This window comes from Schistocerca gregaria, chromosome 5 (genome assembly GCF_023897955.1).
Source record: "Schistocerca gregaria isolate iqSchGreg1 chromosome 5, iqSchGreg1.2, whole genome shotgun sequence".
In the NCBI taxonomy this organism is placed as follows: domain Eukaryota; kingdom Metazoa; phylum Arthropoda; class Insecta; order Orthoptera; family Acrididae; genus Schistocerca; species Schistocerca gregaria.
In genome coordinates, this window is record NC_064924.1 from 123,495,220 (window position 1) to 123,522,865 (window position 27,646).

At 44.9% G+C, this 27,646-nt stretch overlaps 1 protein-coding gene across 1 annotated transcript in view; it reads right to left on the bottom strand.

Moving 5' to 3' along the window:
* Positions 1–27,646, bottom strand: part of LOC126271893 (prolactin regulatory element-binding protein) — a 103,253-nt gene that overhangs the window by 37,368 nt on the left and 38,239 nt on the right. The window contains exons 3-4 of the mRNA XM_049974273.1: positions 18,331–18,481; positions 14,629–14,806 (exon numbers count right to left, since the gene is read on the bottom strand). Coding sequence (XP_049830230.1) covers positions 14,629–14,806; positions 18,331–18,481 — 329 coding nt within the window. The remainder of the gene's footprint in view (positions 1–14,628; positions 14,807–18,330; positions 18,482–27,646) is intronic.

Genomic DNA, 27,646 nt, shown 5'->3' on the forward strand with positions numbered 1-27,646 from the left:
TGTCATGACTGACTAGATAGCTTGAGAAAAAGTTCATTGTTCATTAACTAAAGCCATTCAGTTTCTCCTTGATGTACAACTTCATAAGCCAACTGCAGCTGGAGCATGAATGGGACAGAATTTGCGTTGAATGCTTTCTTGGTAGCCATACCTACAAAATTTCTTGTCCAAATGCTAATGTGCTCACATACAGCAGAATACTACTTCCTTCCTCAGAGTCAGACCAGACAAAATGTAGGGAAAAGGTGAGGAGAACCTTGACCAGTGTGGAGACAAGGCCAAGACATCCATAACCAATGCCTACACTAAATGCAGGCTCAAATTCCACAGGAAAATTGAAGAACTTATACCTGAGACGTCAAATCAGTTTTGCAAAGAAAACTGAGGACAGACAATCATGCGAGAGTTGTCAGCTGTAACTGCCCACGTCGTGTTGTGCCAACTCCACTGTAGCTTGAATGGATTTTTAAGTTTCTTTTATATGCCCGACTTCTAATTTCACCACACAAGTCTCCAGGGTTGAGCAGTTATTGCCCATTGACAACACGCAATACAGTTTGTTAAAGCGGAGTTCGCCATTATTAATTATGTTTCTGGATTTAATTTTATTACTCGTACAGAGACTCAACGTTCCTTTGTTTAACAGCGCGTCATCATCGGGCAATAACTGCTCAACCCTGGAGACTTGTGTGGTGAAATCAAAAGTCGGGCATATAAAACAAACATAAAAATCCATTCAAGCTACAGCGGAGTCAGCACAACACGACGTGGGCAGTTATACTGCTAACATCCGAGACAAGGAAGGTGGGTGGTCATATTTAGTGTGAAGGACGAAAAGGTGGGGGCAGTCCAGTAAAATATGGATCACTGCAAGAGAAGCCTAGCAACTCCGCAACTACAAAGGTGGAGTGGCTCACTGCAGAGTAGAAAAATCATGGGTCAGTCTAGTATGACCAATTCAAAGACGGCAGAGGATGGTAGATCCCCCCCGGGAGAGGCAGAGAGAAAAACGCCACATCTTGGGAACCTCCTTGATGGCGCAAAGCCTATGTGACTGGGGGGTAGCCTCCCATGAGTCAATCCATGATTTAGCAAAAGGGATTTGATGTAAAACCTCAAATATGCCACTGGAAGGGTCACAGAAAATAGGTGCTAGGTGGCAGGACTACCCCTTCTCCCAAAGCCAGGCAATCAGCAAATTCATTATCTTGGATAACTAAGAAGCCAGGAATCCAAAGGATATAAACCAAAAAAGCAGCATCAGCAAGAAGGTTGTGGTTGGCAGAGACTAGGGTGTGGTGGGAAAAACTCCAGCAATAGCCTGAAGGTCACTCATTGAGTCCATACATAACAAAACTCCAGGGAGTGAGGCATGTTTAATGAAGCAGAGTGTGTGATAGATGGTCATGAACACCGCAGTAAACACCCAACACAAGGCAGGCAAGAGATGGTGTTCCATTCCAACAGAAAACACGAAGGCATATCCCACATTGTCAGAAGATTTGGAGCAGTTGGTGTAAAAAACAATGGCATCTTGAAACTCTAATAAGAGTGTCCGGAACAAACAACAGAACACCACTGGAGCTATGAAGGCTTTCCGACTCCAGAAGAGATCCATCTGAATCTGGAGCCAATGAACTAACCAAGAAAGGGGGGGGGGGTGTCAGGAAGAACATGGGGAAGAGGACAAGGAGGGAAAATGGAAGTAGATAGAAGTCATGATGGAGAGAAGCAAGTTGGAGCCCAACAAGTAAACCCACCCAAGGGCAGGCAGTGGGTGGGCGAAGGTCCAAAGCCACGAAAAGCATAGAACAGGAAGGTGTGAGCAGGGGAAGGGTGGATAGTAATGGCACAGGAACCGAGGAGCTGGGACCGCCAAATTGAAAGGGGAGGAATGCCAGTGTCAACCAGAAGGCTATTGACAGGGCTAATGTGAAAGGCACCAGACGCGAAACAGATACCATGATAGTGAGCCTGGTCCAAGAGGTGCAGTGTGGAAGGCGCAGCTGATCCACAAATTTGACAACCATAGCCCACATGAGACAGAACTAATGTCAGGTATAGGTGGAGAAGGGTTGAACGATATGCACCCCAAGAGGTGTGGGCAAGGAAGCGAAGAACATAGAGTTTATGAAAACAACAACCTTCAGATGATGGACACAGGGTAACCAAGTAAGCTTGCTGTCAAAACGAAAACCCAGGAAATGGAACTGGGGACCATGGCAAGGTTTTGGGTGTCAGGGTAGAGCTCCAGATCAGGCTGGACCATAGTACAGTGACAGAAATGCACCACCCTGAACTTAAAGGGAGAGAATTGAAAATTGCGTCAGACTGTCAATGTGGAAGTGCACTGGACAGCATCCTGGAGCTGTCGTTCCACAGAAACCACCAAGTGGGGGCTAGCTCAAAAACAAAAATCATCCACATACAGAGCAGAGGTGACCAACAGTCTGATAGAGGCCACAAGTCTATTAATAGCTATGAGAAATAGGACACTTAACACAGAGCCCTGTGGAATGTGTGGTGTCACCACCAGACACCACACTCACTAGGTGGTAGCCTTTAAATCGGCCGCGGTCAGTGTCAACCAGTGTCAGTGTCCGGACCTGCGTGTCGCCACTATCAGTGATTGCAGACCGAGCGCCGCCACACGGCAGGTCTAGAGAGACTTCCTAGCACTCGCCCCAGTTGTACAGCCGATTTTGCTAGAGATGGTTCACTGACTTCTACGCTCTCATTTGTCAAGGCGATAGTTAGCATAGCCTTCAGCTAAGTTATTTGCTAGGACCTAGCAAGGTGCCAGTATCCATACTATTGATATTGTGAATCATGTACCATAAAGAGCGACGTTCGTCATTAATGGATTAAAGTTAAGTATTCCACCAGCTACGTCCGTTTTTCTCAATTCTAATTCCCTTGTCATGTTCCACACCTCACGTCAGCCTGCGTGAGCTGAGACGCGTGCATTTCGGCCTCCTTTACTAACACGGTTGGCTCTCCTGCCAACCACAACATTTGGCGACGAGGCAATACTGCGTTCTTTTCTAAATTCCCCCGATTTACTTGTGTAATGGCTTCGCCACAATCAGCAGACGCAGGCCTTACTGGATGCCCTTGGACAGCTCGTCCAGGGTCAACGTGTGATGCAAAACGATGCGGGAGCAGCCGCTTCACCGCTAACGCAGCCACAACACGCTGTTGCACCCACTTTTCGACCTTTTGATGCTGCAATGGAAAGCTGGACGGAGTGGTCACGCCAATTTGGATTCCATCTCGCCGCCTACAGAATTCAAGGTAATGAGCGGCAGCCTTTTTTATTATCGTCGGTCGGAGTGACCACGTACCGTGTGATAGTCAAATTATTTCCCCGATGCGACGTAGCAGCTCTGTCCTACGAATAAATTTAGTCTGCATTAGATGCATATTTCAAAGAATCAGTCAATGTAATTGTGAAAATGTATACCTTCTTTTGTAGAAAACGTACGGCAGGTCAGACTAATCGGGAGTGGGTTGCAACCTTGCAAGGCCTTACTAGGGATTGTGCTACTGAGTGTCAATGTGTACTCCCTTATTCAGATACTATGGTACGTGATGCAATTGCACAGAATGTTTCTGATGTTCGTATAAGGGAACAGATTTTGAAACTAGTCAATCCCTCCCTTCAACAAGTGTTGGACATATTGGATCGGCAGGACACACTTGACTTTGCTCAGGATTCATTTGAAACTTCGCCAGCAGTGTGTCAGGTTCACCGGCCCGCCGGGCGAGCTGCACGGAGCAATAAACAGCCGTCGCGCCCGGCCGCGCCGCTGCCGCCAGGCTCTCAGCCACGTGTGCCGCGCCGGCAAGCAAATGCAGTGATCAAATCATGCCCGCGGTGTGCTACTAAACATTCGCGTGAGAATTGCCCGTCACACCAAGCTATTTGCTTTTATTGTAATAAAAAAGGACATGTTCAGAGTGTTTGCCAGAAAAAGCTAAGATCGGAAGCTCAAAACCGTTCCCGGCCTTTTGCTTCGCGCCAGAATCGGAATCGAACCCAGGATACTCAGGCTCATGAAACTTCGCCCATGGAACTTCATGTAGTTCATTCCACTCCTCCCAGTGCCACTCTCTCTAACAGTGACTGTGTTCGTCCCAAAAATAGTGTGCGTCAACATCGCCGGAATTCCCGTCAAGTCGCAAGTGATTCTGTACCAGTGTCAGTTCATGTTGCACGAGACAGTCGCTCTTGTCGTCGGCAGGACAATAAAATTTTTATAGACTTGGACATTAACGGCAAAGTGATACCATTCCAGCTCGATACCGGAGCTGCAGTTTCACTGATCAATCAAGACACTTACAAACTGCTGGGCACACCTTCGTTGCGTGCCGCAAATGTTACGTTAAATAGCTACTATGGTCAACACATCCCTGTGTTAGGACGGTGCAGCCTTCTTGCAACATACAAAGGACAAACAAACTTGTGTCATTTTATGTCCTTCGGTCTTCTTCTTCAGTGAACTTGTTTGGTTTCGATTTATTTCAGATGTTTAATTTGTCTATAGTGAATCAGGTCCTATCAGTGAACCAGACTGTGCCTTCAGACAGTGTTTCTCATCTCTGTGAAGAATTTGCAGACATTTTTGCACCGGGCCTCGGTTGCGCTAAGAACTATAAAGCACATTTGCAACTGAAAGTAAATGCGCAACCGAAATTTTTCAGAGCGCGCTATGTTCCCCACGCATTGCGTGATGAGGTCGCAAAAACATTACATGATTTGGAATCACAAGGTGTAATTGAACGTGTGCAGGCTTCTCTCTGGGCATCACCCTTAGTAATTTTGACAAAACCTTCCGGAAAGTTGAGACTTTGTGTGGACTTCAAGGCAACAGTGAATCCACAACTAGTGATTGCAACTTTTCCTTTACCCCACCCGGAAGATCTTTTTGACAAACTGTGCCCGGGTAAATATTTTTCGAAGTTGGACCTCTAAGATGCGTACTTGCATATACCGGTGGACGAAGAATCCCAGCGTGTTTAGTTGGTTAACACACATCTTGGTTTGTATTGATTCAAACGACTGCCATTTGGGTGTGCATCCGCCCCTGCATTGTTTCAGCAATATTTACAAACTGTTTGTGCATCGGTCCCTACTGCAGCAAATTATCTGGACGATATTGTGATCTCCGGAAAGATGGAAGAAGAACATATGGCCAATCTCAGAACATTATTTCAGGTCTTGCAACAAAATGGTCTTCGCTTGCGGAAGGACAAATGTGTTTGTTGCTCGGGACTTGCCGTACTTAGGACATGTACTCAATGCCCAAGGCATACATCCCAGTCCAACGCACCTCCGTGCCATACAAGACTTGCCGTCGCCGCAGAATTTGAAGCAGCTACAGAGTGTGCTGGGAAAAATAAATTATTACCATCGCTATGTGCCGCATGCCTCTTCCATTTCAGCTCCGCTTCATCGCATACGCCGTAAGGATGTTCCGTTCGTCTGGACAACGGAATGCGAACGCGCCTTTCGCCAGTTGAAATCGGCGTTGCTTTCCAATACTCGCCTTACGCCATTTGATCCCCAGAAGCCCCTCTTGTTGATGGTGGATGCATCGGATTTCGGGATCGGTGTTGTACTTGCGCACAAAGATGGATCGCACGATCACCCTATTGCCTTTGCGTCCAAATTGCTCTCGTCTGCGCAAAGAAATTATTCACAGATCGAGAAAGAAGCGCTGGCTCTCGTATTTGGTGTTACAAAGTTTCATGACTTCTTGTATGGTTGTCACTTTACCATAATCACAGACCACAAACCTTTGACATCGCTTTTTCGTCCGACCAAGCCTGTACCTCCACGTACAGCGCAGAAATTCATTCGCTGGTCTACTTTCCTCTCGCAGTACCGCTACGATATCTTGTATTGGTCCACTGCTAAGCATGGAAACGCAGATGCGTTGTCCCGCTTGCCTGTTGCTGAGGATAGGACATTCGATTCCTCCGAACTTGCTTGGATGTTCATTGATGCGGAAACCGATGACGTGGTCGAATCGTTTCCGATTGATTTTCGTCGTGTAGCTACAGCCACAGCTGCCGACCCTGTCCTTGCTCCCATTCTGCGTTTTGTTGCTACGCAATGGCCCTTGTCAAAGTCACGTATCGGGGACCCGTTGGTTCGCCGATTTTTTGCTCACAAGGAGAGACTTTTTGTACGATGTGGTGTTTTGCTGTTGCGTTCTGATAATGATCAGTCCAGGGTCGTGGTACCACGTTCGTTACAGTCCTCTGTCTTACAGCTTCTCGACCAAGGACATTGGGGTATAGTGAGAACGAAACAATTTGCTCGTCAGCACTGTACTTGGTTCGGAATTGATGCCGCTATTACGAATATGTGCTCTTCTTGCATGGTGTGTGCCGAACAACAATCAGCACCACCGCGGAAATTCTTTGCATGGCCAAAAGCTACTTCCCCTTGGCAATGCTTACACATCGATTTTGCTGGTCCATTCTGGAATGCTCGATGGTTGGTTGTGATAGATTCATTCAGTAATTGTCCTTTTGTTGTCCGGATGTCTTCCACGACGTCATCTGCCACCATCCAAGTGTTATCCGCTATCTTTTGCATTGAAGGTCTTCCACAGACTATTGTTTCCGACAATGGCCCACAATTCATGTCCACAGAATATCAGTCACTCTGCAAGGACAATGGTATTCAACATCTGACGTCCGCGCCGTTTTCGCCACAGTCAAACGGTGCCGCTGAACGATTGGACAGGACTTTCAAGTCACAGATGTTGAAGTTGAAAGAGTCGCATTCTTGGGAGGGCCCGTTATTGCTCTTTTTGTCCTCGTAGCGCTCTCAGCTCCGAGATGGTCGCTTGCCGGCTGAGTTGCTCCACGGTCGTCATCATCGAACCTTCATGTCTTTGCTACATCCGCCGCATCAGGTTCCTGTGTCGCGGCAGACACCTGCTTTTGCGCCAGGCGACGTTGTCTACTATCACCACTATAGAGGTTCATGGCATTGGCTCGAAGAGCGCATACTTTACTGCCTTGGCTGCACTGTGTATCTGGTTTTGGGGGCCTCTGGTGAGGTGCATCGGCATCTCAATCAGCTGCGCCTCTGTCGTCGCACGGGATCTGCCGCTCGCCGTTTGCTTTCAGCGACGGTGCCGTGCAGTCAGCGCCCCAGGGACCCATCTACTGGCTCGCCTCAGCCCCAGGTGTTACCAACGCTGCCTTCCATTTTGCCCCATGGCGACGCGCCGCCGCCTGTTCTCCCGCCAGCGACGCCCGCAGTGGACACGTCGCTGCAACGGCCGGGCGCTTCCCTGGGTCACGCGCCGCCGATCGCTTCCCATGACCAGTTGTCCTCCAACATGGAACTCTTGCCCGCTCCGGACCATATGTCGTCTTCGCCCGTCGGGTGCCCCGGCCCGTTGGAGGTCGACCCTTCGGCCCCTCCTGTCTCCCTACGGGAGCATACACCACATGTTGGCGTGCACCCTGGAGCAGGTTATCAGGCGTTTCCTAGCTCCCCACGGTCCGAATGGCAGGGTGCGGGTGGCACAGCCTCGCCTGTTGTTAGGCTCCTCACCTCGTTGCATACGTCAACATGCGGTCCTCCCCACGGCGGGCGGAAGCCTTATTACACAACCGTACACCGATTTGCGGGGGAGGAATGTTGTGTCACCGCCAGACACCACACTTGCTAGGTGGTAGCCTTTAAATCGGTCGCGGTCTGGTAGTATATGTTGGACCCGCGTGTCGCCACTATCAGTGATTGCAGACTGAGTGCCGCCACACAGCAGGTGTAGAGAGACTTCCTAGCACTCGCCCCAGTTGTACAGCCGACTTTGCTAGCGATGGTTCACTGACTTCTACGCTCTCATTTGCCAAGGCGATAGTTAGCATAGCCTTCAGTTAAGTTATTTGCTACGACCTAGCAAGGCACCAGTATCCGTACTATTGATATTGTAAATCATGTACCATAAAGAGCGGCATTCGTCATTAATGGATTAAAGTTAAGTATTCCACCGGCTACGTCCGTTTTTCTCAATTCTAATTCCCTTGTCATGTTCCAGACCTCACGCCAGCCTGCGTGAGCTGAGACGCGTGCATTTCGGCCTCCTTTACTAACACAGGGTTGGCTCTCCAGCCGACCACAACAGAATGCCTTTCTCGTGGGTCTGCAGAGGGCTGAGAACAGTGCCAACCCAGATCCTGAGTGTCCAGTATACAGGAAATGGTGAATAAAAATTGGGATTGGGGGGGGGGGGGGGGCAAAGACCCCATTCATGTAGTGTAAGGAGGATGTATTGTAGCCAAAATGAAGATTGAAGAAGATCGCAACAAGATGGTGGTCCTGCGAAAAGGCCGGCCAAACTGTGGTTTCCAATTGTAGTAGATGATCGATCAGAGACTGTCCATCCCACCAAAGCCACACTGGTAAGGAGATATAGAGGTCTGAGATTCATGGACCGAATTGATCCAATGAGCCACCATTCATTCTAGAGACTTACTGAGGACATTGGTCAGACTGACCGGCTGGCTGGCAACTATCAAGGGACAATAGATCCTTGCCAGGCTTAAGCACAGGAACCACAATACTTTCTCTCTATTGGGAGTGGAAAATGCCTTGGAACGAAATACGGTTAAATACCAGGAAGAGATACTGTCATTGTGAAGGATTGAGGTGTTGAAGCAATTGGTTATGGATGGAATCAGAGCAAGGAGCTGAATCATGGGAAGAAGAGAGGGTTAGAAGAAGCTTACATTCAGTAAAAGGTTTGTTGTAGGATTCTGCCTGACAAGGGGTAAAATATAAGCGGGAAGTTCCAACCCGCTGTTTACAGAGAGGAAGGCAGCTGTCATCAAAGCCGTCGCAAAATGGGCTGCAATGTGTTCTATGAGAACTGATGGATCTGGCAAAGGCAACCTGGAAGAGCAAGGCCCGCAATAAAAGACTGCTCCTGACAACCTTGGAGCATGCAGAGTGTAGCCCACACCCTTGATCAAGGGACAAAAGAGCCAAGACAGTTGACAAAGCATTTCCAACACACACATTTGCTCTGCCTGATTAAGTGAAAAGACATTTAAAGCTAATAAGACTGGTGGAGGATGTGGGCTGTCTAAGACGTTGCAATGTGCGATGCCGATCACGGATAGCAGTGGCAATGGTCGTTCTCCACCACAGGACTGGCACACTGTGAACAGGGCCTCTCAAGCAGGGAATGGCAATGAAAGAGCTATATGCAGCACTAAAATGAGTAGGGGAACCATCATTAAGAAGGCATAGGTTGTGTTCTGCAATAAACTTGTCAATGAGGAGCCCTCGAGTAGATGAAAAAGCATGTCCCCACAAAGGATGATGGACACTAAAACCCCTAAGAAGAAAGGAGGGAAGGCGGAGTTGCTGAAGGAGGGCAGTTAGGGCACCAGATGTAGGTGGCCTGTCACGAGGGAGATAAAGATTGCAAACCATTCCGCAGAGTCTAAGTCAAGCTGGAAGGCAACTGCTTCCAATGCGGTATGAAGTGGGATCCACGCACTAACAACATCCATACAAACCAACATGCAGACACTACTGAAAGCCATCAAAGAACCAACCCAGTTCTGACAGAAAGCACGGAACCTACAAGGGCCGGTGGATGAACATCAGTAAAATGAGATTCCTGGAGAATGACACAAGGTGCCGAGTAAAAGGCAATAAGGGATTGGAACTCTGGGAGGTATCCATTACAATTCTATGGAATAAGCATGAAATGGGTATCCAAATGGCAGGCGAATGAGCTGGAGCCCATTGTGCCATCAGATAACCAGCCATGACCAACAAGGATGGGGTGACATCCATAAATAACTCTGGAGACTAAGGTTGAGGGGCAGGGACGCGGGGGAGTGGGGGTAAATGGCACCTTGGCACATCTGGGTGCACTGGGGGGCCTTTTCTTTCATAGGTTGAGGGGGCAGGGCACACAGGAAGAGCAGTCTCCTGCAAGATCTGGAAGAGAGTGGGCGACCTTGGGGTGCAGAGACTATGTCTCATGGCCGAGATATGGCAGCAGGCTGTTGGCCTGAGACACTTGGGGGGGTGGGGGAGGGATCTTGAGAGAGAGTCTCATCATCACTGGTGGGTGCCAAAGAAGAGGAGCACTTCTTCGGCCAGGAAGGGGGAGTGGTACCCTGAGGGGAGGGTATGGGAACTGAAGGGGAGGGGAAAGGAGAGGAAGAGGAGGAGGAGGAGGAGGAGGAGGAGGAAAGGATGTAACAGAGGAAAAAGCTGAAATTGTCAACACAGGATGAAGTCTGTCAAATTTCTGAGGAGCCTCAGTGTAAGACAATTGATCCAGAGACTTATACTGTTGTATCATATTCTTTTCTTCCTTATAAGCCAGGCCATCTGCTGAGCACAGAGAACGACAGTCATGACAATTAACACACATGGGTGGCAGAACACATAGAGGGTGCACCATATGTTGGGAAGACATGTACTTGAAATGCAAATGCTGAAAGCACCTCATAGGCGGTGGGACATGCAGATTCACTTCACACCAATAACACATAACCTTGATCTTCTCTGGGAGGGTATCTCCCTCAAATGCCAGAATAAAGGTGCCTGTATTGGTGTGATTATCCTTACGACCTTTCTGTACACACTGAACAAATTTAATGTTCTGTCGTTCCATATTGGCCCAGAGTTCCTCATCAGTTTGAAAGACAAGGTCCCTATGAAAAATCACACCCTGAACCATATTCAAAGACTGGTGAGGTGCAACGTACACTGGGACATCACCCAGATGATCCGAAGCATTCAGAGCTGCAGAAGAAATTTGGATCAACACGGAACCCGACCGCATCTTGCTGAGAGACTCCACTTCCCCAAACTTGTCTTCAATATTTTGAAAAAAAAGTAAATTTTGTGATGGTGAATATGTCCCAATATGTCCTAGTACAGACCAGGTAGTGGGGATAGGGGTTCACCCCAAGCCAGCGAGCCTTGCCCTCCTCCCAGAGCAGGGAACAGAAGGTCGCAGGGTCATAAGAAGCAGCATTCAATTATGTGTTACCACTCACAGAGACAGCCGGTCAAGAATGGCCAGATTTTCAAAGCTTGATACATAAACTTCATATGCAAAGCAACTGCCCTGATGCCACCCACTTCAATCAGGGGCTCTTTTCAGAGACCACAGCAAGGGCCACTTCCCAGTGATGGAGATCCAAACAGAGGGAAGTGAGATGTACTCCAACCGACAAAGAAGACCGTGACAAGGTGTTGGCGGTTAGTAAAAGCCTGTGGGATAGCTATTTCCAGGCTGAGTAAATGGTCAGTTGCAGACTGACCTTTCCAGAAACCACACTGATATGAGGACAAAAGGGCCAGAGATTCGAGTACCCAACATAATCAGCCTCTCTAGCAGTTTAAAATGGTCAGAATAACTAGTCTGGAGCTTTCGAGAGATGTTGGGTTCTTCCAGGGCTTAAGGATGGGGTTAACTATGCTGTTGGTTGGTTGGTTTAAAAGAGGGGGAGAAGGGACCAAACTACGAGGCTATCGGTCCCTTGTTCCAAAGGAAACAATTCCATAAGGATGAGAACGAGACAATGAGACTTACAACACAAAACAGAATGATAGGAAAAACCACAACTATCAATGAAAGGCAACAAACACTTAAATGAACAAAAGGGCACAAGAAAACCACGAAGACACAAGCAACAGGTAGAAGTAGTTAAAACAAGAAAGCAGGTTACCATGGCTGGCTGACCATGAGGATAAAAAGGAAAAGCCAGCCACCCTGCAACACATTAAAACCTCCACCCTCAGAGTGCTAGGGTGGAGGACACATAGGGACAAAGTACATTTGCTAAATCTTAGAGCAAATGATAAAACTCACCCTCACAAATAAAATGTTAAACTAAAGCTGCTGTTGAGGCACTGTCACCCAACATGAAAGGTAGGGTGCTGGGAAAGTTAAAAGTCTGCCACAGAGCGGCTAAAAGTGGGTAGTCCAGCACGAGACGGATGACCATCATTCATGAGCCACAGCAACGCTGAGGTGGGTCCTTGCGACGCAGGAGGTAACCATGTGTCAGCCATGTATGGCCAATGCAGACCTGACAGAGAACCACAGTGCCCCTGTGAGAGGCATGCATGGAGGTCGTCCACACATTCGTAGTTTCCTTAATAGCACGTGGCTTGTTGTGCGTACTGATGTTATGCCATTCCATCTCCGAAATGCGTAATACTGAACACAGGTCAGTTTCAGAGAAGCTGATCTCCACAAGCGGTCTCTGCATAGCTTGTTTGGTCAGCCTGTCAGCAAGTTCATTGCCTGGGATTCCAATGTGACCTGGGGTCCAGACAAACCCCACTGAACAACTAGACCGTTGTGGGACACAGATGGTGCTGGTGGTGGTAAGTGTTTAACGTCCCGTCGACAACGAGGTCATTAGAGACAGAGCGCAAGCTTGGGTTAGGAAAGGATGGGGAAGGAAATCGGCCATGCCCTTTCAAAGGAACCATCCCGGCATTTGGCTGAAACGATTTAGGGAAATCACGGAAAACCTAAATCAAGATGGCCGGAGATGGGATTGAACCGTCGTCCTCCCGAATGCGAGTCCAGTGTGCTAACCACGTGAGACACAGATGGACACCTGGATGGTCACTACCAAAGGATGACGAGGGAAGCACTAGTCGATAGCTTGTAGACTGCTCAAGGAGTCAGTACACAGAAGAAACAACTCCCCACGGCATGAATGGACGTGCTAAAGAGCACGAGATGCAGCCAGCAGCTCGGCAGTGAAACACTGCAGCCATCTGATAAGGAGTGCTGTTCTATATGTCCTCCATGGACATAGGCAAAGCCAACATGACCACCAACCATCAAGCCATCGGTGTAAACCACTTCATGGCCCTGGTAATGTCGAGAATCAAGAGGAAGTGACAGCAGAGAGTCGCAGGGTTAACTGAGTCCCTAGAACCATATGAAAGAACTGCTTAGGTGTGTACCATGGAGGTGTCCATGAATGAACCTCAAGTACAGGGGGTGAAGGCAATGACTCCAGTTTGGATAGAAGGGATCGCACATGAACTGCAAGCCCTGACCTGGGCCACTGATGAGGGAGATGAACCGCAATGGGCGGGAAAAGGAGATGGTAATTCAGATGCGCAGGAGAACTACAAAAATAAGCAATGTAACTGGAGAGCAATTGTGCATGCCTTACCTGCAATGGAGGGACTCCAGCCTCCACCAGGACGCCGGTCACCGGACTCATCCTAAAAGCTCCTGTCGATTGGCGAATGCCAAAGTGGTGCACTGGGTCAAGTAAACGCAAAGCTGAAGGTGCCTCCAAACCATAAACCAGACTCCCATACTCAAGGCAGGATTGAACAAGGTCTCTATAGAGCTGCAGCAGCGTAGAGCGATCTGTGCCTGAGTTGGTGTTGCTCAGGCAGCGGAGGGCATTAAGGTCCTGCCAGCACTTCTGCTTAAGCTAATGGTAAGGAAGCCACGTCAATCGGGCATCAAAAGCAAGTCCTAAGAATCAATATGTCTCCACTACAGTGAGTGGATCATCATTCAGGTAAGTTCTGGTTCAGGATGAACGATATGACGCAGACAGAAGTGCACAAGTGCAAAGTCGTGTGACTTTGCGACCGAAAACTGGAAACCGTGGGCTGGGCCTTATGGATGGCTCCTTATAGCTGTCCCCCTGCAACACCAGTGCTGTTGGAGCAGTACAAAATGCAGAAGTCATATGCATACAGAGAAAGTGAGACCGACGGCCCTACAGCTGCTGCTAGACCATTAATGGCCACTAAAAATAGAGATACACTCAATATGGAGCCCTGTGGGATGCCATTCTCCTCGATATGGGGCGAACTATGGGAGGCAACAACTTGGACATGGAAAGTACAAAGCAACAGGAAATTTTGAATAAAAATCGGGAGTGGGCCTTGGAGACTCCACTTGTACAATGTGGCAAGGATATGATGTCGCCAGGTTGTGTCATATACTTTTCATAAATAAATAAAAAAAATATGGCAACCAGGTGTTGGCATCTGGAAAAGGCTGTTCAGATGGCAGACTCGAGGGACACAAGATTATCAGTGATAGAGTGACATTGGCGGAAGCCACCCTGACATGGAGTCAGTAGGCCACGTGACTCCTGGATCCAACCCAACTGTCGACACACCAAACGTTTCAGCAGCTTACAAAGAACATTGGTGAGGCTGATGGGCTGATAGCTATCCACATCAAGCGAGTTTTTACAGGGTTTAAGCATCAGAATGATGCTATCTTCTATAGTATCAGCTCTTGAGGAAGATTGGGCTGCCATTCCTCTACAGACAGACACCTCGTTGAAAGTGTCGCCAGCAGAGTTCAAGCCATCATAAAGGTGAAGGGTGGTCACACTAATACACATCTGACGCTTTTGATAAGGCAGATTGAAATTTCCCTTCACTACAAGGGCGTCAGTACAGCGTATACATCATGATGGTGATGATGATGATGATGATGATGATGATGATGACAATAATAATAATAATAATGACAATAATAATAATAATAATAACAATAAATATTTCATTAGTATAGCACAACAAAAAGTATTATTTTTTAACCTATAGCAAAGTCAATGTAATACCATTGTTTCATCTGGACTAAAGTCAATGTCATCAATTTCTTTCTTGTGGGCAGCAATATCAAGGTGTTTTCTTAATGAAGGAAACTGCCAAAGACGAATATGGCCATCAGTGCCTCCTGTAGCCATAAGTTTGCCAGAAAGACTTATTCGAACAACTCGCTGTAATGGCTCATCATCACTGGAAAGGAGAAAACATAATAAATGTAGATCCATTACAAAGAATGCATATCAATAGAAAATACAAATTAGAAAGTGTCTAACTATGAAAAAGACAATTATATAAAAACTTTCTTTAAATGAATTGATAGCTTCTTCAGCCTCTGAACACTTTTTTCATTGAGTGTCAAAAAACCCTTATGTTTCTGTGACTCAAGGGTGCTTATCATAGCTATTTCATTGTCCAATGGTAAATTAAAATGATGATGTTAACAGCAGTAATGATGGTGATTTTGATGACACCTCAATCTCTAATACACATATTAAAATACTTAGTGATGAGTGTGGTTAAAAACAACAAAAGGTTAAAAAGTCCAGTGCAATTAATATGAATCACCTGCCTAAACCAAAGACTTGATAAAAACTATGCCATCTTGTGCAACTTTTTGTGCTCTGTTAACCAAAATAATAAAAAAGGATTTCCTGGGCAGTTTTCATACCGATAATTTGAAGCAAAGTCAGACAAAAAAATAATTACTAAAAATGTCAAGTTTAGCTTTTTATAGCTACAAAAGTAACTGTGAGATAAACCTAAAACTTTGCACATATAAACTTATTAATATAATGTCTTAGAACACAAAATTGCACTCTTCTACTACTTTCCAGAAGTTTGTAAACTAAGGCCTAGTTGACAAGTTTTCTAAAACAACAGAAATGGCTAGATTTGGCCCACCTTTACAAAAAAAAGTCTTCTGCAAACACTTTTAAAATGTTTTCATTAGGAAGACCATATTTTAAGCCACCTAAAAACCTGTGTTTGGTTTAACAATGCGAGCATATAAGAAACTGAAAAACAACAACAAGGTGAATGTGCAATGAAAATGGGCTTATATTCTGCTGGTACTCAAATTAAAACAGACATCTTTTATTATATCCTACAATTGGTTAGTACTCTCTCAGGAAGGAAATTTCAAAAGCCTTGATGACTAGGAAGTTAGATTTAGTCCAAATACCTTGAAAATCTTCAGAAAAGGTTTTTTTTGTCATGACTCAGTATGACATACTTAAGTGTGTTTTTCTGCTATAACCATAGAATCACACTGGTTATAAGCTACACAATTAAACTGTGCATTGCCAAGCCAGTGGATATCTTCGTAGTAAAATTGTTACATAATAGTTGCAGCACACATTGCATAAACAGCATTCGGGTTTTACACCATTGTCATACGGTGTACATTTTCAAGCAGTTCATAGCAGTCTTCCTAACAGTTTTTGGAATGGATAGAAAATCATTAGTACATCTTTTATTGTGTAATGGAACTGATGTGCTAGTTTAATTCCGATTTAACATATAGTTTACTTTGCATTAGTATAGTGTGCAGTTTATGTGGAGCATTGGTGTACTGATTGAAAATTGTATAAATGTGTTGTTATGGTCCATGGTGGCTTAACCACACTGGTTCCTTTTAAAGTGAGAAAAACAGCATCCTAATGGCTTGGGGCACCCCCCCCCCCCCTTTTGCCCCCCTCCACCCAGTAGCTGTGCAACAGCAGCCACACGGGTTCCTAAGCCTGATAAGGGTTTCTTTATACACGATGCCACACTTGATGACACATTTCTGTAAGTTTCAGAGGTCAAAGTTAGAAGACATCTCTTTAAGGATCCTAAGCCTATGTTTACTTCAAGCTGCTTGAATTTTTTTCTTTACAGGTTTCATTAGCTTGCCATAGAATGTCTTTCAGAAAACTATGCTGCAAGCCAGGTGATGTCACTGAGGGGATTGTCTGGGTAGCAATTTTGATACAACAGAAACCACAAAAATTAAACTTTCAAAATATGATCACCTCAAATCATTAGAGGCACAAAAAAGAGAATATTATTCTTTTTTATTGGATTCCTTATGCCATTGATTCTTTTATAAAAAGAATTTTGTAGAGCTGATACTGTAGAGATGTCTAAAAAGCACAAAAGACTACTTGTTTGTAGTTTATCTGGTTCAAGCTCACCTGCTAGTCATCAGAACTTTTGATATTATCTTCCAAAGAGAGTACTATACAATTCTATAACATAATAAAAGACATCAAATTTAATTTGAGGACCGTCAGTGGAACATGGGCCCATTTTCAATGCAGCTCTACCTTGTTTTTCAGGGCCTTATATGCTCACAATGCAAAATCAAGTCTAGTTTTTAGGTGGGTTAGATCATGGTCTTTCTAATGAAAAAATTAGACATTTTTGGCACCTATAGAAAAATTGTCAACTGTGTCCTCAATTTGTACTCTACTGGAAAGCAGTACGAGAATGAAATTTTATATTCCAAGACCTTGTAGTTGGAAAGTTTGTATGTGCAAAGTTTCAGGTTTACTTCACAATTTCTTTCGGAGATGTAAAAAGGTAAACTTCACATTTTATGAGTGTATAATTTTTTTCCCTAGTTACCTTCAAATTATCCACAAGAAAACTGTTCAGGAACTCTTTCTTTATTATTTTGTTTAAGAGAGCCTAAAAAATTGTACAAGTTAGCCGACTTGAATTTTTTTCAAGAAAATAATGCTGGAGACATGTTTCAAAGTTGCCAAACACTCTTGAGTGCACTGCACTATGAAATCAAACAAATGACTATATCTCTGCAAGTATTAAAATGGCAATAGTAAAACTTTACCAATGTTCATTGGGAACATGTGCAAATGTTCACACAAAATTTCAGCAAAATCCATGATGTTCAAATGGGAAGTTTTTCTGAAATTTGATCACTTGGCAAGGAATGACCCCAGATGGCACACCATTCTAATTGGACTGTTTGGGATTTATGAGAACCTATCCATTTTCACAAGAAGCTAACAAAGGAAATGTCACTCCAGATAGAGACCATAATGAACAAATTGGACACAGTTTAGGCGTGGTAGGACAATTTAGATATACCACTGAATATTTTCACTTTAACAATTATCTATCTATCTAATAAGAATATACCCAACCATAAAGCTAAACGTTTTTATTGTTTTTAATTTTTTAAGTAGAGGCTCATTATCATCTTCATGATTCAGACAGTTAAAGATCCTCATTCCCTGTGTAACACAAAATTCCAGCATGGTGTTGAATCATGGTCAATGAAATTTGCACATAACTTATAGTTACAGAGCACTGGGAACATTCCTTCAGCTTTTCCTGGCTCAGAAACCTTGGGTTCACTAAATTCACACACAGCCAAGAATAGCCGAGTTTCATGGGGTGCATACTTCTGTCATACTCATCTCTCCAGTTTCATGGTACAACACTGATGATACTTTGATTACACAAACTAGAAAAAATTCATTTATGTTACTAATAGCTGCAACAGACAGTCACACAAAACAAACAGAATGGGTGAATCATATGGCTGCTTCACATTTTTGTATTTAAAAAGGAGAAAATTTGTGAAAACTTGCAACGGTGCACAACAACAGTAAACAGAAAGTAAATTAAACCACAAAATAGGAAAAGAATATCAAGCTAACATCTCTTATTTTAAACAGTTCATGTTGTTTCCAAAACCAATAACTAACCCAAAATCAGTCTGTATGCTGTCATTTGGCTTAATATCAAATATGAGTCGATGGAAGGAATTGCTGTTCCTGTCAGTTTGCTCTTTTATTGGTTTTATTTCTTGGATCTTCTCATGTGGATCAGTACTTCGTTTCCTACTACTTACTGTTTCTGTAAAAGAGTAAAAAGAAAGTTAACAGATTTTGCAATTAAACACACTTCTCAACAATACATAAAAACAGCTTTCTTACAGTGCTTCAATATGTAGAGCATCAAACAACAAACAGCTGAAAATAATGGATTATGATTATTTTGACGATAATAACAGTTTTCTGATAGTTTTTTGTGATGATAATCATTTAAAAGCTACAAAAGAATATAAATGTTTACTATCTGTAATTTTCTCTTAGCCTTACAGAGAAAATAATCATGAAGTGGTAAGCTTTTGCTATACTTCATCACTTCAATGCTGATAACAAGAAAGGAGAACTTGTGTTTCATTTTTTACTCGGCAAAAGCAAATCTGATAAAAATGTCTCTTTCATTGATATATAAATTATAACATTACTTACACACCCATTGCTGACACCATCAGGATGCTACAAACATTTCAGTATTATTCTGGTAAATGTAAAGTAGCAGATGGGATACAACACTTAAGATTCTATAATGGCAGTGCCAACACTGTTTTACAGATCAAATGTCGGACATCTGCAAAGCAGCAGGTGTAACAACAGAGTGTGCAAAGACATATTCCTTAACACAATTGAGGGACACACATTAGTGGAGAGGAATATAAGCAAAAACCATTGACAATAACTAAAGATATTCAATTTCAATGAGGATGTAATAGAAGATACAAACAAACTGGTCATCTGTAAGTAACAGATGGCATTAAAATACTAAAGATACCTGCCACGAAGTTTCACTAAAGATACCGCTGAACTATAAAATGTAATATGAACATAAAGTACAGATGTCTGCAGAGGAGAGAAATGGGCTAAAACTTCTGAGGATAAAATAAACCAAATGCAATCTGAGCATCTGTCTGTATTACAAATATCATCTCATTTGTGTCAAAATGACCAGTGTACATTTCATGTAAACATACAGGTATAGGTACATTTTGCGATCTGTCAACAGCATCTAACTGTCTAAGCCACAATATCCTTTTTTAAGTAAGTTAGAATATTCTGGTGTAATAGGAATGGTGTGAGATGGTTCAAATCCAATATCACTGACAGGAAACAAAAGTTGTTACTAGCCAAAAAAAATGTCTATTAAGCTATCAGGCATCATCAAAATGGGATCTAATTACACGTGGTGTCCCACAAGGTTCCTTCTTAGGGCCCTTACTTTTTCTTGTGTATTTCAATGATCTGCCATTAGTAACATTACGAGATGCCAAGTTTGTTTTGCTTGCAGATGACACAAACATTGCAATAGTAACAAAGTGAATATAGTTTTAGAAATATTGGTTCATGAATTTTCATGGATAAATGGTTCCTCAACAATTCTTTGTCTTTACAATTTGGAAAAAAAGAAACACTACATGCAGTTCAGAGCCTGTAAGATGTTTTCCACCAGTATACAAGTGCCTAGAATAAGATGACAAACAGACAGAAGAGGTGGACATTGTTAAATTCTTGGGATTACAGCTTGATGATACATTCAATCGGAAGAAGCACATCACAACTGCTGAAGCACCTAAACAAATCTCTGTTTGCAATGTGACTGTTGCCAGGCATAATGGAATATAAAAATGAAAAAGCTGGTATACTCTGCTTACTTCCAATGCAGAATGTCGTATGAGATTATTTTTTGGGATAACTCATCAAGCCAAGCTAAAGAATTCCAGATCCAAAACCATGTAATACAAACCATTTGTGATCTGAACTAAAAGACATTTTATGAAAAGGGTAGATTGCTACTTATCTTAATGATGATAAGTTGCAGACAGGTACAGCAGAAAGACTGCTACACACCAAGCTTTCGGCCAAAGCCTTCTCCAAAAAAGAAAGGAGAATATATATATAGCAGGCACCACCTCACACACACGTGACCACAATTTCAGGCTGCTCAGGCCATACTATAACTGTCGTATTGAATGAAAGCAGCAGCAATCTGGAGTGTTGTAAGGAACTGGGAGGGATAGCAGGGTATGGGTGGTGGGAGGAAAGAGTGCTGTTGAGCAGAGTATGCAGGGAGTACAAGGAGGCAGCATAAGGTTGCCAGGCACAGCATTGTGAGGCTTTGGGGGAAGGAGGGAGGGACAGGGTGAAAAAAGAGGCGAGCAGACAAAGGGAAAGGACTGATGGGCGCACTGGCAGAGAGATTTTCTGTTTTTATTATGGTTTTGGGGCACAAAACTGCTACGGTCATAAGTGCCCATTCTGTGGCTTATTGAAGAGTAAAAACTGAAATTTAAATCAGCAGCAATGGGAGCGAAACTCGAGAAGGAGGGAAACTAAAAACTGAAGGAAATCTTAGAAAACTGCTATTGAAGGCGGGTTGTTTTCCAGGAAAAAAGCTTCGAATGACTGATTTCGCGTGCACGCGCACACACACACACACACACGCGCATATCCATCCATACATACACAGACACAAGCGATGTCTGCTTGTGTCTGTGTATGTATGGATGGATATGCGTGTGTGTGTGTGTGTGTGTGTGTGTGTGTGTGTGTGTGTGTGTGTGTGTGTGCGGGCGCGCGCGCACCCGCCCTCGTGCACTCGCGAGTATATACCTATCCTTTTTTCCCCTTAAGGTAAGTCTTTCCGCTCCCGGGATTGGAATGACTCCTTACTCTCTCCCTTAAAACCCACATCCTTTCATCTTTCCTTTTCCTTCCCTCTTTCCTGACGAAGCAGCCGCCGGTTGCGAAAGCTCGAAATTCTGTGTGTGTGTTTGTGTGTTTTATTCATTGTGCCTATCTACCGGCGCTTTCCCGCTTGGAATCTTTGTTTTTAATATATTTTTCCCATCTGGTAAAAGGGAAGATATATCAGGCAACAGCTGTAAATGGGCATTTAGCGGATTAAAATAGGGGCACTGAAATAAAAGGTATCTCACCGACCATGGTTGAGAGCAGTGGATGTTGAGAGCAGTGGATGTTGAGAGCAGTGGATACAAAGCGAGGGAGGATAGCCATTTAAAAGATTTCAATGGCTAAAATGACAGTGGCCAATCCGGAGTCTAGTTAAGCTTGCCTCCTCCCAACGACGAGGCTGAGGGGAAGAGGTCCAAGCACAGGAAAGAGCTTTTATGTCCCATAGTATATTATCGGCAAGTGCAGACCAACGCATATGCCATAAAAGAGCAACACAATGATATAAAATGCTCTGGTGATCGGCAAAGGGAACCATGCAAACAGCGGGCCGAGAAAGAGGGTCTGCAGCCTTTGTCGCTATATCAACTCTTCTGAAGTAAGAGTAATTTCAGGAGTGCTGCAGGGGAGTGTTGTTGGACCGTTGCTATTCACAATATATATATAAATGACCTTGTGGATAACATCGTAAGTTCACTGAGGCTATTTGAGGATGATGCTGCAGTATATGGAAAGGTTGTAACAATGGAAAATTACACTGAAATGCAGACCTTGCTTGTAACGAATTGATGCATAGTGCAGGGAATGGCAATTGAATCTCTATGTAAACATGTGTAATGTGCTACAAATACATAGAAAGATAGATCCTTTATCATTTAGCTACAATATAGCAGGTCAGCAACTGGAAGCAGCTCATTCCATAAATTATCTGGGAGTAGGCATTAGGAGCGATTTAAAATGGAATGACCATATAAAATTAATTGTCAGTAAAGCAGATAACAGACTGAGATTCAATGGAAGAATCCTAAGGAAATGCAGTCTGGAAACAACGGAAGTAGGTTACAGTATACTTGTTCGCCCACTGCTTGAATACTGCTCACCATGTGGGATCCGTACCAGATAGGGTTCATATAAGAGATAGAGAAGATCCAACAGACAGCAGCGCGCTCCGTTACAGGATCATTTAGTAATTGTGAAAGCATTACGAAGATGATAGATAAACTCCAGTGGAAAACTCTGCAAGAGAGACGCTCAGTAGCTCGGTACGGGCTTTTGTTGAAGTTTCGAGAACATACCTTCACCGAGGAGTCAAGCAGTATATTGCTCCATCCTACATATATCTTGTGAAGAGATCATGAGGATAAAATCAGAGAGATTAGAGCCCACAGAGAGGCATACCAACAATCTTTCTTTCCACAAACAATACGAGACTGGAATAGAAGGGAGAATCGATAGAGGTACTCAAGGTACCCTCAGCCACACACCGTCAGGTGGCTTGCGAAGTATGTATGTGGATGTAGATGTAGATACCAACATGCCCTGGGGTCCAGAGGAATGCCACAGAGATGCCTCCCAAGTGGAGCATGTGGAGGCAGTCCTGAATCCGGTGGACCAGAGGGTGGACGGGATAAAGAGCAGACAGCTGAGAGAATCTGAGCATATAAATACTGTATCTCCTTATGGTGGTGGATGTATTGGACAGCCTGGAGAACAGCATAAAGCTTTTCAGTAAAAACTGAACACTGGTCAGGAAGCCGAAATCTAAAGGGGTGACAACAATATAGGCACTCCCAATACCACAAGTGGTCTTTGAGCCATCAGTGAAAATAAGTGTGGCATCATCCATTTGCACGCATAGAACAGCAAATGCCCAACGCTAAACTACAGGGAGAGTACCATCCTTGGGAAGCTGGCCAAAGTCACAGAAAAGGCAGGTCCGCAGGCGAAGCCAAGATGGTGCCATACCCCCATTCATCAAAAAAGTGTTAAAAAATTAGAAGGAAAGGGGATGAAGTAGTTGACAGAAGAGCACTCCCAGTAGTAGGAGAGAGAAAGAGTAGCCAGCATACCCTAAATCCAAGGAGGTGTTGAAAAAAAGGCCATGGGTTGGATGAGCAGGCATGGAAGACAAGACGGCTAGCATAACAACTCAAAAGGACAGCTCACCGTTTGGACAGTGGAGGCTCAGCAGTCTCAGCATAAAGGCTCTCCAAGGGCTGGCGTTAAAAGCTCCAGATGCTAAATACAATACACAGTGGTGGACAGAGTCTAGACACCGAAGAATAGACGATCGTGCAGAGGAGTAAACTTTGCTTCCATAGTAAAATTTTGAGAACACTAAGGTGCAATATAGGCAGAGGAGGACCACTCGGCCTGCTACGCAGGAGGTACCACTCAGAACATGGATGGTGTCGAGGGATCACAGACAGCAAGCCGAAAGATATGGAACATGAGAAGACCAGCACAGTTTTCTCTCAAACGTAAGTCTCAAGAATTTGGCGATGTCCACGAATGGAAGGTCAACAGGGCCTAGATGTAAGGAAGGTGGATAAAACTCCATACGACACCAAAAATTTACACAGACAGTCTTACTGGGAGAAAATCGGAAACCGGTTTTGATGGTCTATGAGTGAAGGTGGTCGAGACATCCTTGAAGACATCATTCAAGAAGGCTGCTCCATTGAGAGCTGTAGTAGATTGTAAAATCGTCGACAAAGAGGGAGCCCGAGACATCGGGAAGGGGACAATCCATTATTGGATTTATGGCGATGGCAAACAGTACAACACTTATCATGGAGCCCTGGGTATCCCATTTTCTTGGGTGAACGTAGAGGGAGAGTAGTGTTCATCTGCACCTTAAATGTGCACTCCGTCATAAATTCATGGATGAAAAGGGGTAGCCGACCTCGAAAGCCCCAAAAGAACAGTGTGCGGAGGATGCCAGTCCTCCAACAGATATTGTATGCCCTCTCCAGATCAAAAAATATGGCTACTGTTTGGCGTTTCCTGAGAAAATTGTTCATGATGTAGGTGAAGAGAGCAACAAGATGATCAACTGAGGAACGATGCTTTCAGAAACCGCATTGGGCAGGTGTTAAAAGATTTTGGGACTGCAGCCACCTGCCTAAATGGCAATTTACCATAAGCTCCAAAACCTTACATACACTACTCGTGATAGAGATAGGGCAAAGGCTAGAGGGGAGATGTCTGTCCTTTCCAGGTTTCCGAACTGGAATGACAATATCTTCCTGCCATCTTCTGGGAAAGGTACTGTCGATTCAAATTTGATTATAAAAGCGAAGGAGGTAATGCAGACTACGGTATGATAAATGCAGCTCAACATCTGGACGTGCATGCCATCAAGTCCTGTGGCGCGAGAGGAAGAAAGTTCATGTTTGAGTTCCTGCATAGAAAAAATTGTATCACAGCTTTTGAGATTTTGAGAGGAAAAAGAAGGGGTCGCACTTCTGCTACTCATTTCTTTGGGAGAAAGGATAGCGAATAATTTAAATAGATTGAAATCTCAGCAAAGTGTTGACCCAATGAGTTAGAAATTGTGACTGGGTCCACTAAGGAATCTTGTGCGACAGTTAGAAACTAGATGTGGTTGATAATAGTTGTATTTGACTCCAGACTATAGATGAGGGAGTGAAGGTGTTAAAGGAGCTGGTAAAGAAGTACCCACTTGCCTTCTTGCTACTGCAGGTGATGCGACAGCATCGAGCACTTAATTGATTATAACGGACACAGTTGGTCAATGTACGATCTTGGCGGAAAATGCAAAGATCATGTCTCTGCTCATGTATTGCGTAATGGCATGCCTCATTCCACCAAGGAAATGGCAGGCACCGGGACAAAGGGGAGGTACAAAGTACTGAACGTTCCACAGTTGTAAGAATAACTTTCACAACATGAGTGACCTGATCGTCGATGCTAGGAAATTGACGGTCATCAAATGTGGCTAGAGAGGAATAAAGTGTCCAATTGGCTTGGGAAAACCACCAGCATCTTGGGCGCATAAATGGCAGTTGTGGCTGTAACCGAAGGACACATGGAAAGTGGTTACTCGAGTGTGTATCAGTAAGAGCAAACCATTCAAAGTGCCAAGCTAGCTGAACAGTACCAACCAAAAGGTCCAAATGAGAGTAGGTTGATGTGGAGGCAGACAAAAAAGTAGGTTCCCCAGTGTTGACGCAAACAATAACCACCTGGGGGATGAGGTCAATCAATAGAATCAATAGGGAGCCGCTCGACAAGGACACAGAGATCCCCAAAGCTGGTGGTGGGTGTTGAAGGCCCAACCCAGCTAATAGCGGGGCGAGGCGCAGGGGGGGGGGGGGGGGGGGGGGGAGCTGACCAAGGAGATGAAAACTGGCAGACAGTGGCATGCAATAAGGGCAGAGGGTCGTGTCATGGGAGGAGGTGACAAAACAAATGGGATGGAAACTATTAGATGGACAGTGTAGAGACAAAAGGTCATCTTAAGTTGAGGTCCGGATAATTATGGGAGCAGAGAATGTGTTGTGTGGTTAACTCCCATCTGTGCAGTTCATAAAAGCTAGTGGTGGAATGAAGTATACAGATAGCCTCAGCAGGGCAGCAGCCATTGGAGTCAAGCACGTTATGTTCAGCTGCACGTTGTGCCCCAGGATGACGCACTTTGCTCCTAGTCACAGTTTGGTGGTGGCCACTCATCCTGGTGGACAGCTGGGTGATACTCATACCAATATAAAAAGCTATGCAATGATTGCATCACAGCTGGATATGATATGGCTGTTTCCAGAGGTAATCCGGCCTCTGATAGTATACTATAAGCCTGTGACAGGACTGGAACAGCAAGTGCTGGGTGGGTGGGTGGCACAGGTCTTGCACTAGGGGATTGGGAGTGGCATAGGCATGGATTAGGATGTTGTGGACTTTGGGTTGGTGATGGAACACCAGTTTAGGAGGGTGGGAGGGATCTTAAGTAAGATGCCCCTCATTTCAGGGAACAAAGATAGATAATCAAAGCCTGATGAAGACGTTGTTCACTTGCTCCATCCCAGGGTAGTATTAGGTGATAGTACTAGGTGACGAAGGGGGCTCTCCTTTGTATCTGGTTCTTGGGAGTGGTGGGATACTGGGGGTGTGTGGGGATATGAAATGCGAAATCTGTCAGTGCACTAGGTTTGGGCCATCTAGAGGAAACCTTCCCAGCCTTCCAAAACCCTAAACTCTTTGTATGTTTCAGGTTCACTGATGATATCTTCTTATCTGGACTCGGTGTCAAGACACTTATCCTCATTCCTTCACAACCTCAACACCTACTCTCCCACCCATTTCATCTGGTCCTGCTCAATCCAGTGTGGAACTTTTCATGGGGGTCAAGCTTCTCCTCTCTGGCTCCACCCACACCTCTGTCCACATTAAATCCCCCAATCACCAAAACTAGCTGCATTATATCAGCTGCCATCCCTTCTATGCTGGATACTCCCTCCCATATAGCCTGGTCATCTGGGGACAGCATTTCTGTAGTGAATGGACTTCCCTTGCCTAGCATACAGAAGGTCCCATAAAGGCCTTCACAGAGATGCACTTTATTCCACAACTAACCCACAAATAAATTTTCTGTGCCACATCCCCACATGCCTCCAATCCTCCCACCACCCCAAAGAACCAGCTACAAAGGAGAGTGCCCCCCCCCCCCTCCCCTTCATCACCTAATAACACCCACCTTCTAACAAGTGCACCACATCCTTCCTCAGAGCTTTGTTACCTGTCAACATGCTTTGAAATTAGAAATTAGGAGCAAAGTTGACCATCCTGGGGCTCAACATGCAACTGAACACAACATGCTTGATTTCAATGACTGATTCCTAACCACAGCCATGTGGATCCTCCTCTCCATCACCAGCTCATCCTTACAACACATTCTCCACACTCGAAAATATCCTGGCCTCAACCTATGGTAACGTACTGTTCTACACCACCCACCCAATAGTTTCTGCTCCCTCTGTCTTATAACCACCAGCTAAATACACATCCCCTCACCTTCATTGCGTGCCACTCTGTGGCAGCACACTCATCGGTCTTTCCCCTTCTCTGCTCGTCTGCTTTTTTGACCCCCCCCCCCTCCCCATATTCCTCCCACAGTCTCCTGAACTGCATCTGGCAGTCTTGTCCTGCCACCTTCTAGTGCCTGCATGCTCTGCCAGACAGTGCTCTACCCCCCCCCCCCCCCCCCCCCCCCCCCCCCAGTACACTACTACCTCTCCTTCTTCCCTGCCCCACACTGGATTGCTGCTTTCTTCAACATGACAGTTGCAGTCTGGCCAGAGATAGTGGTCAAGTGCAAGTGACGAGTGTGGTATGTCTGCTTGTGTGAAAGTGTGTGTTTTCCTTTCTCTTAAGAAGAAGGTTTCAGACAAAAGGTCAGCGTGTAACAATTTTCTCATTCAGCTGAACGTCCCCCGATGGGACCTCCTGGCCAACAATGCCACAAGCTCATTTCATTTTCTCACTGTGCCTG